General features: G+C 42.0%; 1 protein-coding gene across 1 annotated transcript in view; it reads right to left on the reverse strand.

Moving 5' to 3' along the window:
* Window positions 1-5,195: 5,195 nt before the first annotated feature.
* The window catches only part of LOC124131795 (exportin-6-like), a 55,999-nt gene continuing 45,920 nt past the window's right edge, over window positions 5,196-15,274 (reverse strand). Inside the window, exon 24 of the mRNA XM_046495266.2 lies at window positions 5,196-14,852. Coding sequence (XP_046351222.2) covers window positions 14,751-14,852 — 102 coding nt within the window. The 3' untranslated portion in view covers window positions 5,196-14,750. The remainder of the gene's footprint in view (window positions 14,853-15,274) is intronic.

Raw genomic sequence — 15,274 nt, forward strand, 5'->3', positions numbered from 1 at the left:
TAATTCCTTTTGTTCTATTTGCTTGTTTGTGTGTTTGTTTGTTGTTTAACGCCACACTCAGCAATATTCCAGCTATAATGACGGCGGTCTGTAAATAAGCGATCTGGACCTGATAATCCAGTGATTGACATCATGAGCATCGATCCACGCAATTGGGATACGATGACATGCATCAACCAAGTCAGCGAGCCTGACCACCCGATCCCGTTAGTCGCCTCTAACGACAAGCATAGTCGCCTTTTACGGCAAGCATGGGTTGCTGAAGACCTATTCTACCCCGGATCTTCACGGGTCTCTATTTGCGTGCGAGGCATGACGTTGAGTAATGGAATTCAAACTAGACACGTCCGCCTCCGTGGTCTTGTGAATACAGCGTCTGCCCGGAGAGCGGAAGGTTGGTGGTTCGATCCTCTGGCCGCGTCATGCCAAAAACGTTAAAATGGTGTACTTCTTGTTTCCCTGCCTGCATTCGGCATTAAGGGAATAAAACAAGTACTGGTTGGCTCGGAGTCAGTATACTGTGTCCAAGTGGCGTGTCCATGTTAAACTGCGGCATAGTATCTCAGTTGGCTAGAACTATTAACCCGACGTTAGTCCGGACTAGTACAAGCAGCCACACACGTCATGCACATCGATATACTAGTATAAGTGCAACAGTCTCGAACCTCGGAAACCCCATTTCACCTCACATCCAACTACAGATCTAATGTGCCTGGTTTGCTTTCGGTGTTAGGCGCATTCCCGGTGTCTTCCGCCGTGATATTGCTGGAATATTGCTAAAAGCGGCGTAAAATCAAACTCACTCACTTTGTGGTTTGGGACAGTTGGGTAGCCTGGTGGTTAAAGTGTTCGCTCGTCACGCCGAAGGTCTGGGTCCGGTACTCCACATGGGTAGAATGTGTGAAGCCCATGTCTGGCGTCCCCTGTCGTGATATTGCTGGAATATTGCATAAAGCGGCCTAAAACCACACTCACTCACACCTGGTGTTTGGTTGGGCCTCTGGTACGTACTACCTCCCCAACTGCGTTTGGACCGGGTTACAACAATGAGTACTCCGCGGTGACTTGGCTAAACATCAAAACAATAATCTCGTCTTTCCGTGAAATGTTTACTGCCATTCGGATATATTAAAAATTGATAGGAATGGTTTCCTAAAACCTAAAATCTAACTCGGGCAAATCTCACGAATTAACATTAACGTAAACTGCACATACACATCAATGTGGCAAAGAACTCATTTTTTCATTTTTTCTTTTAAGTTTTATTGCCTTCTGGTACTGTGGTCCTTGTAAAGCCGACTATAATGGCCGAACGACCGTCCTCGTCACTTGAAATAGAATAAAGAAATATCGCGATGCTTAATTAACAAAGATAGCTGCATGTGAGTGAGTGAGTTGGGTTTAACGCCGCTTTTAACAGTATTACAGTTATATCACGGCGTGTCAGCTTAATGTGGGAGGAGATCCCGAAGTGATGCAGGTCTAAGACGTTTACCACTTCGGTAAAACCCACGAGCACAGGAATGGTGCTGACAAACCTAGAAACATAATCGGGGCGAACCGGGATTGGAACCCACAATCATAGGTTTCTGGCGTGCCCAAGGGACGCAACTCTGCACAGCGAATCGCGGCGCCTAAGACGACTGGGCCACCCGTGCCCCCGATAGCTGCATGTGTGCTAATACTTTTAAAGTGAAAACAAGCCATTCCGCTGATAAGGAATATCACTTACATTAATGACAAAAATTGCAAAGTGCGCTTTTCACTAAATATCCATTTTGCTTGCGATAAACATCATCATTGAGTTACAACCACGTTGTTACAATCCGGGAAAGAATCGGCATTCAGCGGTTATATTCAACATTGAACCTGGTCTCAAGCTATTTAAATACTACATCTGCACGTGTTTTTCTTTCAGTTCGTGCTGGTAGCAATTTCAATAAAATCAGATCTTAGCTCTCGCAACACACACACACACACACACACACACACACACATACACACACATACAGAGCAAATATTAAAATGATCCGGTACACGTACAGATATAAAACTTTAAAACCCTAAGGTCAATTTATAATAGTCTATTTCAGGGTTTAAAACCATTTCAAAATACAACCAATCAAATTACAGTTGACCTACTTTAAAAAAACAAAGCCAAATTTGGTCCAATTCAGTTTGTATTTATAGGATTAAAGAGCCAGTTCACATTCGGCCAATCAAATTAAATCATACACTCGATACAAAAGAGCTCTTGCATCGTTTTGGAAAAGCGTCGGGTTGTCGCATTGTCGCGCTTGTAATGATTACTGCATATTTTAATATTTTAACAAGACGCGACAAAGCGACATTTCATAAAAATGTTGCGTTGTCGCATTGTCGCGCTTTTAGTAGTTGCTGCTTATTTTGAAAATATTAACAAAACCTGATCTATGGTTATAGATGAATGTGGACGAACTCGGTCACAGCAGTTACAAATGTCCTTCACCTCCGTGAAGGAGCTTAGTCTGTGAGTTAAAAGGTCGTCGGATCACTAAATTTTGATGCATTAACTCCGATTAAGTATATAGGACTCAAATATACACATCGCAAATACATTATTGTGAAATTCGTTAGTGAGTATTGTTTAACGCCGCTCTGAACAGTATTTCAGTTATGGCATGTAAGCTAGATGTGGGAGGAAAGTCTAAAGTCATGGAGGTCCAAAACAAAACAAAAACAAAATCAGGACGAATCGGGAATTCGAACAGGCTCATAGGGTTCTGGCACGCCTAGGGGGCGCCACTCTGCACAGCAAATTCACGATTTGAGAGTGAGCGAGTTTATATTAATAATAATGATAATAAATAAATAACCCATTTGTATGGCGCTTTTTTTTCATTGCTGAATATCATGTCCAAAGCGCATTATTACCCCGGTCATTCTCAACTCCATGGGGAGTAAGTATGTATACGACCTTAGCTGCCTGTGATGTGCTAGAAGGCTAACAGCCACATTGCCATATCATCTTACCGGGTACCCATTCACTGCTGGTAGAAAAATGGCATATTTCGAACAAAGTCACTTGCCCAATGAGACACCACATGCGTTACCTGTGCTTCAGTGTGGGACAGGACCGAGGCGCTTGAAACTGTCAGGAGCCAAGCAGCCTAACACCCTCACCCATCCCCGTGACCTGTGGTTACACGCCGCTTTGAACAAAATTTCAGTTATTTCACAGCGTGTCAGCTTGATAAGGGAGGAAATCCCTAAGTGATGTATGTGTATCGTGCTGGGATTCGAACACGCGGTCATAGTTTTCTGGTACGTCTAGGAGACGCACAGCGAACTGCGCCGTCTAAAACGACAGAGCCAACCGTATGTCATTTGAAAAGAGTTGTCGGAGACCGGAATCAAATTCAATAGAAATGCAAAGTGTTTGATTCTTGAAAATACGTTTGGTTTATGGAAACCAACACAGACAATAACGATATATGAACTAATTTCTAAAGCAACGATGAACGATTTGTTTTCATTTTGAGAAAAGCAAACCACATTGCCTTTGCTACTTTGGTTTTAGAACCATTGGAGCTAACAAAACACCACTCGAGTTTGAAAAGGAGTATAACGAGATCTTGATTATCCATCAGATCGTCTTCACTATGGAACACTAGAAGGAACCCCCCCCCCCCCCACCCCCCCCAAACCCACCCGCCTCTTCTCCACCTATCTGCCTTCGACTGTCCACTCAACTCTTCTCACACACACACACCCTCCTTGTACTTCATTTTCTTTAAATTTTAATCAACCACTTAACGGACTTAACCACTTACCCGTTCCTGTAATGCAATGTCGTATGGCGTACTTATCAGCGTGTACGCGGCACAGCGCCGGTGTACCCGTGTGATCTGGTGAAGGAATATCGCACGTTCCCTGACATATCACTTTCAAAACACAAACTTGTTGTTCCGATTTCAAAACTTTAATGTTTTGGCTGCCGATAATTTCCTCATGCAGCAACTGATGCGTGGAATTTACTGCCTGTTGATTTCAAGGCCGCCTCTATCCATCAAACTTTTACGTGCCAAACTGGTGGCACAGCATCGGCTTTAATCAACCAAGGTCGGTTACCAATAACATAAAGTATCATAAAGTAAATTTACACGAGGGATAGGCTCTCAGTATCACTGCTTAAAGGATCAGTAAAGGAAAAAAACTATTGCGATTGTTTTACGAATATCAATTTACCTGAATAGAAAAATTCATAATATTCGTAGAAAGTATATAAATGTCCAAGTGATTATAGAAAGAATATGTACCCAGTGCCTCCTGCTGGTCTTCCCCTGGTGATTATAGACAAAAAAAGGAACCCATTGCTTCATGCTTGTCTTCCCTTGGTGATTATAGACAGAATATGTCCCTGTTGCCTAATGCTTGTCTCCCCCTGGTGATTATAGACAGAATATGTACCCAGTGCTTCCTGCTGGCCTTCCCCTGGTGATTATAGACAGAACATGTACCTATTGCTTCATGCTTGTCTTCCCTTGGTGATTATAGACAGAACATGTACCCAGTGCTTCCTGCTTGTCTCCCCCTGGTGATTACAGACAGAATATGTACCCAGTGCTTCCTGCTTGTCGCCCCCTGGTGATTACAGACAGAATATGTACCCATTGCTTCATGCTTGTCTCCCCCTGGTGATTATAGACAGAATATGTACCCAGTGCTTCCTGCTTGTCTCCCCCTGGTGATTATAGACAGAATATGTACCCAGTGCTTCCTGCTTGTCGCCCCCTGGTGATTATAGACAGAATATGTACCCATTGCTTCATGCTTGTCTCCCCCTGGTGATTATAGACAGAATATGTACCCATTGCTTCATGCTTGTCTCCCGATGGTGATTATAGACAAAATATGTACCCAGTGCCTCATGCTTCATGGCTGCTCGATAGATCGGACTATTTCACGGCTACGTGTGTGAGCTGGCTGCTCGGTAGATCGGGCTACGTAACGGCTATGCGTGGGACCTGGCTTCTAGGTAGATCGCACTATTTAACGGCTACGCGTGTGAGGTGGCCGAGCTGTGACTATCCTACCCCAATAGCGGGGTTCAGTGAGTGAGTTGGATTGGTTGAGGTTTTGCACAGTATTCAGTTCTTGTGCCCACTCTCTCGCCAGTGTTTCAGTAGGCAGTGGTAAAGAAAACAAACACAATGTTGATCAGATATTTTTGTACGTTATAGTTTTATACACTGCGGTACTGTAGCAAAACCATGTACAGATCATAGGCACACAAGTATGTACAGTCAGATATAAATATAGATGGCACATGCTGTAATAGTATGTACATATTTACAAGTATGAAAATAATCAGTATTAAATACCGATACGGCTGACACGTAAACCGGTGTTCCAGTACAATCATGCGTCCCCTCCAGCCCAACACAATACTGATAACATTTACACTCCAGTGCTGGGGTTAGTTTACATTTGGCAAATTGTGTTCCTCCCTGAAAACAAAAATGTTATTTATACATCTTAGTATGTGGTTTTGATAGGATGGCTAAAACGTAGTTTTGTGCCTTAAAGATGTTTTTTTCTGTGGTATTCTTTATACACTTAATAACAGGGAAACAAGTTGGCATGAATATGACAGGTAGCGTCATATGTCCCTCAGCCCTTAGCCCTCATTGTTATCAGCACGTACCCTAATGGACTGGTCAGAAAAAATATTCAACACCTAGCATTTAAATAAACCGTGGGACATAATCTGGTGAACATGTTATCATGAGACAACGCTTGTGCTACGATTTAACAGTAGCACAAGTCACGAAGGCAGTGTTGATGTTAGCACTAGCCATAGTAGCAGTGTTGATACTAAGACTAGCCATAGAAGCAGTGTTGATACTAACACTAGCCACAGTGGAAGTCAGTGTCGATACTAACACTAGCGATAGTAGCAGTCAGTGTTGATACTAACACTAGCCACAGTAGCAGTCAGTGCTGATACCAACACTAACCACAGTGGAAGTCAGTGTCGATACTAACACTAGCGATAGTAGCAGTCAGTGTTGATACTAACACTAGCCATAGTAGCAGTCAGTGTTGATACTAACACTAGCCACAGTGGAAGTCAGTGTTGATACTAACACTAGCCATAGTAGCAGTCAGTGTTGATACTAACACTAGCCACAGTAGCAGTCAGTGTTGATACTAACACTAGCCATAGTAGCAGTCAGTGTCGATACTAACACTAGCCACAGTGGAAGTCAGTGTTGATACTAACACTAGCCATAGTAGCAGTCAGTGTTGATACTAACACTAGCCACAGTGGAAGTCAGTGTCGATACTAACACTAGCCATAGTAGCAGTCAGTGTTGATACTAACACTAGCCATAGTAGCAGTCAGTGTCGATACTAACATTAGCCACAGTGGAAGTCAGTGTTGATACTAACACTAGCCAAAGTAGCAGTCAGTGTTGATACTAACACTAGCCACAGTGGAAGTCAGTGTTGATACTAACACTAGCCATAGTAGCAGTCAGTGTTGATACTAACACTAGACATAGTAGCAGTCAGTGTTGATACTAACACTAGCCACAGTGGAAGTCAGTGTCGATACTAACACTAGCCATAGTAGCAGTCAGTGTTGATACTAACACTAGCCATAGTAGCAGTCAGTGTTGATACTAACACTAGCTACAGTAGCAGTCAGTGTTGATACTAACACTAGCCATAGTAGCAGTCAGTGTCGATACTAACACTAGCCACAGTGGAAGTCAGTGTTGATACTAACACTAGCCAAAGTAGCAGTCAGTGTTGATACTAACACTAGCCACAGTGGAAGTCAGTGTTGATACTAACACTAGCCATAGTAGCAGTCAGTGTTGATACTTACACTAGACATAGTAGCAGTCAGTGTTGATACTAACACTAGCCACAGTGGAAGTCAGTGTCGATACTAACACTAGCCATAGTAGCAGTCAGTGTTGATACTAACACTAGCCATAGTAGCAGTCAGTGTGGATACTAACACTAGCCACAGTAGCAGTCCGTGTTGATACTAACACTAGCCATAGTAGCAGTCAGTGTTGATACTAACACTAGCCACAGTAGCAGTCAGTGTTGATACCAACATTAGCCACAGTAGCAGTGTTGATACTAACACTAGCCACAGTAGCAGTGTTGATACTAACACTAGCCACAGTAGCAGTCAGTGTTGATACCAACACTAGCCACAGTAGCAGTGTTGATACTAACACTAGCCATAGTAGCAGTCAGTGTTGATACTAACACTAGCCACAGTAGCAGTGTGGATACTAACACTAGCCACAGTAGCAGTCAGTGCTGATACCAACACTAGCCACAGTAGCAGTGTTGATACTAACACTAGCCACAGTAGCAGTGTTGATACTAACACTAGCCACAGTGGCAGTCAGTGTGGATACTAACACTAGTAATTGAGTGGATATCATTGGACAGCTGACTTTCAAAAGCCATAGAATAAATAAGTTTACTCCACAACTGATACTGATGTTTAACATTTACAAATAGTCAAACTATGTGATGTCAAACTGTTTGAAGCTACCAACACCTTGTTGTTCTCGACTGTCTCAAACATGTGCCACTATTCCTTTCTTCAGCTGTGCTGTCATACCTAACAAAACCGCTTTGTTTTCATCAATGAGCTTTGTCAGAAGCAGGCTTTGGTCCTCAGTCCAGTTAGGTTTTCTTTCTGCATACAGGCCCAGCTCACTTTACTGTTTGGCACACATCAAAATTGGATTTATTTTGTTCTATTTCATTTTATCCTCAACTTGCATTTAGAACCTATTGGATCAAAAGAGACAGGGTCGACTGTTGTCTTCATTACTTGTAAGTCTTGTTTGACACCAAGGCAGTGAGTGAGTTGGATTTACCATCATGTCGAACAGTACAGGAAACGATGTTTTTAACAAACATGCTTATAACAAACTGTTTTATGTCCCGGACATTTGCTGTATTTATGCTTAAAACGAACTTTGGTTATAACACACTAAAATTAGCAGACCCTTCTGAGTTTGCTATAACCGGAGTATACTGTATTTTAGTGATTTCACGGTGTGTCAGCTTAATGTAGGAGGAAGGTCTTAGATGTTTACTACTTTGATGAAAACCACAAGAACGTGTATGTGCCAAGAAACCAAGAAATATAATCAGGATGAATCTGTGATTCAAACCCACAAGCATAGGTTCCTGGTATGTCAAAGGGAGACAACTGTACATTGCCTTATGAACTGGGCCATCTCTACCCCCACAAACACAGTGAACGTATTTATACCACGATATTATTATGATCATTCATCTAAGATGTGATGATCTCGTTCAGCATCAGCTCCAGCAGGTTGACATAAAGTTTGAGTGCTGTTCAGGTAAGCAGGCCTCCTGTAGAACTGCCGCCTGACTGAGTGCATATGACTGGACGCGTGGGAAGGGTGTTAGTTAAGGAGATAATCTCCGTGGTATTAGCTGCATAGCTGGCCAACCTCTGAATACTCACACAATACTACCATGCCTACTTTCTGCAGATGGTGGGTTCTCCAACCACTAACACTATCTGTGATGGGATGACACATGTTGTTATAATGTTAGGGCTGAGATGATACTGTGATAATAACACATAATGCCATACTCTGGTCAAGATACAATACGTATCACACATACATAACTAACAGTAAAAGTGGGAACACATATATTTCTAATGTTCTAATTAACAGAGGAAAACAAATCTGTTCGATATTATCGTTTCAATTTTTGTGTCAAATGTCAGACTCATATATACCACTGCGCTTTTGATAGGGATATATTTATCTTTCCATTATACACATAATTCTTTTAATATGTAAAGTGGATACTTCAATAGAATGAAATATCTGATTATCCTATCAAACGTTGAGTAGTATACATACCGTAATCCACATAATAAGCGCCCAGGGCGCTCTCAAAATTAGAAATAGGGGGCTATTATTAGATTAAAATTTTGGTGAAAAAAATAGTTAAAAGATCGTAAATTTCGTGGTTTATGCTGACAGCCTGAAATGATACAAAAGAAAGTCTGTGTGTATTAGACACGACAGATATATATTTCCAGAATTTAATTGCCCATGATATGGGGTGCATACAACACACGATCGCGTATTATACACAAATAAATAAGTCTTGTGTACATTGATCATTTGGAAGAGGTGCTAATTGGGATTGTTCACTGGCCAATATATTAGCAAATATCGCTGTGGGCGCTTATTAGAGCGGGGTGCTTATTACGTCGAATACGATAACCCAAATGTTACCTGGCACCAATTTGAAACAATCTGATCTCTGGTACATAAACAACATACAAAACACTACAGAATAAAGAAGATCCTGGATCACATTGACTAAAATAAATACCAAGGTGCACACATGCATCAATGAATTATTTCAGTTCTGCAAGATACATGGTTGGATACATCTCTCAATAGTTAGATTACGACACACCATATGATACACACACCATATGATACACACACCATATGATACACGAGACATGCATGACATACAGGACGAGAGCACACTTTGTGGTAAAAGGCTGTGGTCCATCAATGGAAGATCAAACCCAAACTCAGGGCACAGCCACCTTTGTTTCTTCTTTCACAAACCTTCTTGGACAATATGCAAAGATGGAGGGCTTATATCTAGTATATTTTCTTAAACCACCTCTTCACAAACAGGAAGTGGTACGTTTCACTTTCGCATCATGTCCTAATATACCAGTACACATACATCTTGGACTGCACAATGGGATTTTGTCTGGTGGCAGTATCGAGTACACCCCAGTACCTCAGTGTATCACTTTCAGCAACAACATCATCAATCTTATTACAATCAGATCCTAGTTCTTGCTACAGCTAAACAAAGATGTGTGGACATCCCATTTGGGGTCACATCAGAACGAGCTTTTATGTGACCAATCAAAGCGTCGCTTATCAGATCAGGAAAGTGACTGTTGGAAAGTGTTTCCGTTTAACCTCGAAAGACATTACACAGGGTATTCCGAAGACAGATGTGGGCTTTACGACTGAATTTGTACAATCTAGGCCATCTATTGGCCATTCCAGAATGTCCTTTTGTTCAGTTATTAAAATATCAGTCGAGCATTTGTAAAAAATGTTTCGAAGCGTCTCCAGTTTGAAACTAGCATTGTAAAACACGAGAAAGCTGACTTCTGATTGGCTAATGTCGACGTCTTGTCAGGAATTCCATTGTGGGTCAATGTCCACGAAAGGTCGGTCTGACGTGACCCGTAATCAGACGTCCTCAGATCTTTGTTTAGCAGTGGCAAGACCTCAGATCTGATTTTAATGAGATTGCAAGGATTCATCAACAGTGAACAACACATGACAATAACAAGGAGGGTGGGACTATGTAAATACACACCATAGATGCTACGCCACTGTGACACACATGAACAGTTTACAGAGAAAACCATGTACACTTCCACACCTTTAGCTTTTTCAGTGTTGTTTATGGGACAGTGACTGAACATGTTACATATCAATAGGCAATTATGAAAGTCATAAAGCATCACATTTGGCACTTTGATTTTGATGGCACTTAGCAAGAGCAAACATGTAAACATGGTAAAGCACTTTCAACAAGGAATGGATGATAATGCCCTACAAACATGTAACACAGGGCCTCTTGCACAAAACAAGTTTCAGCGCTATGCTGTTCTTAATCACTTGTTTTATGATCTGCCTATCTCAAAATATCACACGAAATAATATATATATTTTCCTTCTAGATTGGTTCATTAACAAATTTAACCCCTTTGACAAATTAACAAAATAACGGCCTCTATGACACGGAGTAATGTAATCCCTCAACTACAACAGTAAATCCTGTTAACTCACTTGCTGACATCAAATAATAGTGTGATAAGTTCCTGTATCAGAACGTTCAATCAATCGTTGTTCATATACTGTGAAACCTCCCTAATCTGGACCCTGTTGAATCAGAGGACATCAACCGGGTTGCTGCACACTTACACATACATAAAGTACATTACACGGGATTCACTTAGCCAGACATTTGTAATTCTGAATGATTTCAGCAGGAACACCATTGTCTGGATTAACAGGATTAACAGGAGTAACTTTTCAACTGAGTTATTGTTTCACTGTGGTAACACAATTAGTTCAGCAAAAGTTTGTGTTTCTTTGTAATTCAGCAATATTCCAGCTATATGACGGCAGTCTGTAAATAATCGAGTCTGGACCAGACAATCCACTGGTTGATATCATGAGCATCGATCTACGCAATAGGGATACGATGACATGCATCAAACAAGTCAGTAAACCTGACCACCCGATCCCTTTAGTTGCCTTTTACGGCAAGCATGGGTTGATGAAGACCTATTCTACCCCAGATCTTCACGGGTCTTCATTGTAAGTACCATACTTGAAATATATGCTCTTGCAGTTCTTTTCGTAGTTTGATTTAAACTCTTTGATTTTGAAAAGTCAATCTGTAAACCAGGCATAAAGAATGCTGTAGTGTAGGGTTTGGGACAGTTCACAACATAAGCAGCTCATAGTTAACTCCCTGTGGCATAAATAACAGTATTAACATCATAAGAATGCTGATAGGCAACCAGTCTGTTTGAGCATGTTTCTTTGCAAGGTTGAGGGAGTTGTTGTGAAACACAATGCCCCATCACAAATCATGGATAAAGTATTCGCTCGTCATGCCGAAGACCCGGAATCGATTCCCGACATGGGTACAATGTGTGAAGCCCATTTCTGATGTCCCCTGCCATGACATTGCTGGAATATTGCTAAAAGCAGCGTAAAACCATACTCACTCACTCGCTCTGAAGACACTTTATTACTTATGAGTTGGGTGGTCGGGTAGCCCATTCGCTTGTCATGCCAAAGACCCGGAATCGATTCCCCTCATGGGTACAATGTGTGAAGCCCATTTCTGGTGTCCCCTGCCATGACATTGCTGGAATATTGCTAAAGCGGCGTCAAACTATACTCACTCACTCACTCATGGATGAGTCATGGACACTGTACATATGGTCTACATGAGTGATATCATGTACAAGATACCTGCATCCCGTATAGACTCGCTGTAGACCGTGTTGGAATAAGCCATGAAGACTATACACCGAACCGTCTCTCGACACAAATCACTTCCACAAAGTGATCTAACCACTCTCACAAACATAAATCCGATACTTCTAGTTTATCACAGACTTGCAATAGTCGCACCTCTCACATTGCTTTGTGCACGTGGGCCCAGGAAACTACACTAAGCCCTGGCTTCATGAACTAAACCAGTGTGGGTTATCCTATTGTCATCTGTCAATCAAACACAACATGACTGACCAATCACAGAGGTCTGATGTGACACATATGTGTCATATTATAGGACATACTGGTATTCCAACCTGTCACACTTCTATCAAGGCCATTGATGGAATTCTGGTCAACTCACAGGAAATTACTTTTTGTCCAAATACAGAAACTGTTTTTTTTCCAAATATCTTTTTGTACAAGGCAATTGCCAATCATATATGGATCAAAGCAGTTCAAGCGATTAAAAAACATGAAAGATTAATGGCTTATTTCTTAAAATGTATCAAGAACTATAAGAACATGAAATGATTGATGAAATATGTCCGACTAGGTCACTAACTGTCGTGGCATGGAAAACATGAATATTTGAGGAAATGCAACACGTTATGGGAAACTGCAACAAACTGTTATATCATGTACATCAGGTACGTGTGGATTGCTTATCACCCCCTGATTCTGAGGGAAATAAATGGGACTTTCTTGAGCGAATGGTTGGACCATTAGGGTACAGCCTCAAGCTTCAGGCGATCCAGGTAACATGGATATAACATTTGAAACAAAACAAGTCCTGATGATACAAGCATTGGGTGTAAGTTCAACAGTGTATCATGGCGAGTCAGCTGGACATGTGAGGAAACCTGATGTACGTACCACTTATGTGAAAGGTCACAAGCACAGGCATGGTTAACAGGTAAAGGTTTTCATCAGGACAAAGTGTGTAAGTGAATCATAGCATGGGGAATACCTGCCACATCTTCCCGAGTATAGGGAGTTAACTGACTGCAATAGTCCAGTTCCCAAGGCAAGGGAGTTAACTGACTGCAAATGTCCAGTTACCACCCTTGGCCTGAACTGGGCTGGAATTTCTGGGCTCAATCATAGCCATACGAGTTAGGTTCCTTCTATGTGCCTCCTATTGACCAATCAGATTCCACCTCTCATATCACTTGCATTCGCTTGGAACAAAATGGCATTGCCCATTGAAGACGATATGAGTCATAATCAAGATCTATATTGTAATAAAACGAGTCTTACCTCACGAAGTGCATCAAATCACGTGAGCAGCTTCATTAAAAACATGAAAAGATGTGGAAAATATCTGTTGACACTAAGATGCTTTCCAAATTCTGCAAACGCCTGAAATCTGCACGGCAGTTCACGAACTGGATGTCGATTTTGTTACGCGATATTGATTGGACTATGCATAGACTCAGCACTCCAGCCAAAATATAACTCCATATTTCAATCTTAGTTTGGCAAGGGTGGAAACTGGACTTTTTTAGTCAGTTAACTCCCTTGCCTCGGGGAGATGTACCTGCCCATGATGTAGGAATACATCTAAAGAGAATATAAACTCATCATGTTCATTTTACAAGATGGTCTCATCTAACAGTACAACAGAATCACACATGACAGACACTCAGAAACACCTCTCACATCTCAGCTGGGACTACCACATACAGCCGTCTCTTTGATTGTCGCTGCCATCTTGCCTTGCTCATCTGACACATCACCACAGCACTGTCAGTCAGTGCCACAGACATTGTATCCACACACATTCCACAATAATATACAATATGGACAGTAATATCTACACCTGTACAGTCCGCAAGGGTCTAGCCCTGTCAGATGGGTATATATATATACACTCCCGTTCACATTGTCCCCACCATACACACTTGGAGGTAACAGTCACACTGCACATATCAAATCCTTCAGAAAATCCATGTCTCCAAATAACTTGGTCTGGATTACCCTGTAATACGTTTGTGGCTCACCACTTTTCTATGTCAAGAGGTTTACGCAAACGTGATAGTGTGGGGGATAGGTTTGTGTATGAACTAGTGCTGCAGCAATACCTTATTTCTGTCTCTTGTTGGGCAGCCTGGACTAGCCTGAGACTGAACCTTCAAGACATGCACCAAGACATGCACCAAGCTTTCATACAAAATGTCTGAAAACTAATACCACTAAAAATACTGCTACTTAAATCTCCAGAATGCTGATAGATGACGTTGGACAAAGGGAGACAACCATAGAAGGAATGCATTCCTGAAATACACCCTGGATGCCATTGTACATAGCGATCTTAGCGCTAAGGTGATAGTTACTCCTATACTTTAACATAGACTTACAACAGTCATAACACTAAGGTTGTTTTGTACAACGGCATCCTGGCAATCCTATGCGACTCTTGAAGCTGGAGGACAATTGACTGGATCATGTGCCAGGATATAGCAGGAGAACTAAATCACTGTTTGGCAGGCCATCTCTGATCAAATGATTTCTGTCTCGACAAGCTTCAAGCTGGCGACTTCTCCTTTGGGTGTTGACCTATTCAGTCCAGGGGTGTTTCAGTAATGTTATCTGAGGACTATTGTAGCGTGTGTCTTAAAACTTGACGGAGCCTTCTGGCAAACTGTTGTTGATGAGTCTGTAGTAGCGGATGTCGTTCACAAACCTGTGTGTGCTCTGGGTGAAGGAGGGCAGATCCTGGAAGAACAACATTTGGCTTTAACATGTTTAAAGTTTGTTAGTTTGTTGTTCAATGCCGCACTCAGCAATATTCCAGCTGTATCATGGCTATCCATAAGGAATCAAGTCTGGACGTGGCAGCCAGCTAACGACAAGCTATCGGCAAGGTCACACATTCTGACGATCACACGTTAGTTGGTACTAGGGGCCTGTTGTGAACCCCTACGGTATCCAAACTTACCGAGTCCAAGCTATCGGCCAGGTCACACATTCTGACGATCACACGTTAGTTGGTACTAGGGGCCTGTTGTGAACCCCTACGGTATCCAAACTTACCGAGTCCAAGCTATCGGCCAGGTCACACATTCTGACGATCACACGTTAGTTGGTACTAGGGGCCTGTTGTGAACCCCTACGGTATCCAAACTTACCGAGTCCAA

Source organism: Haliotis rufescens, unplaced genomic scaffold (genome assembly GCF_023055435.1).
Source record: "Haliotis rufescens isolate VD_foot unplaced genomic scaffold, xgHalRufe1.0.p SCAF_20, whole genome shotgun sequence".
Classification (NCBI taxonomy): Eukaryota; Metazoa; Mollusca; class Gastropoda; order Lepetellida; family Haliotidae; genus Haliotis; species Haliotis rufescens.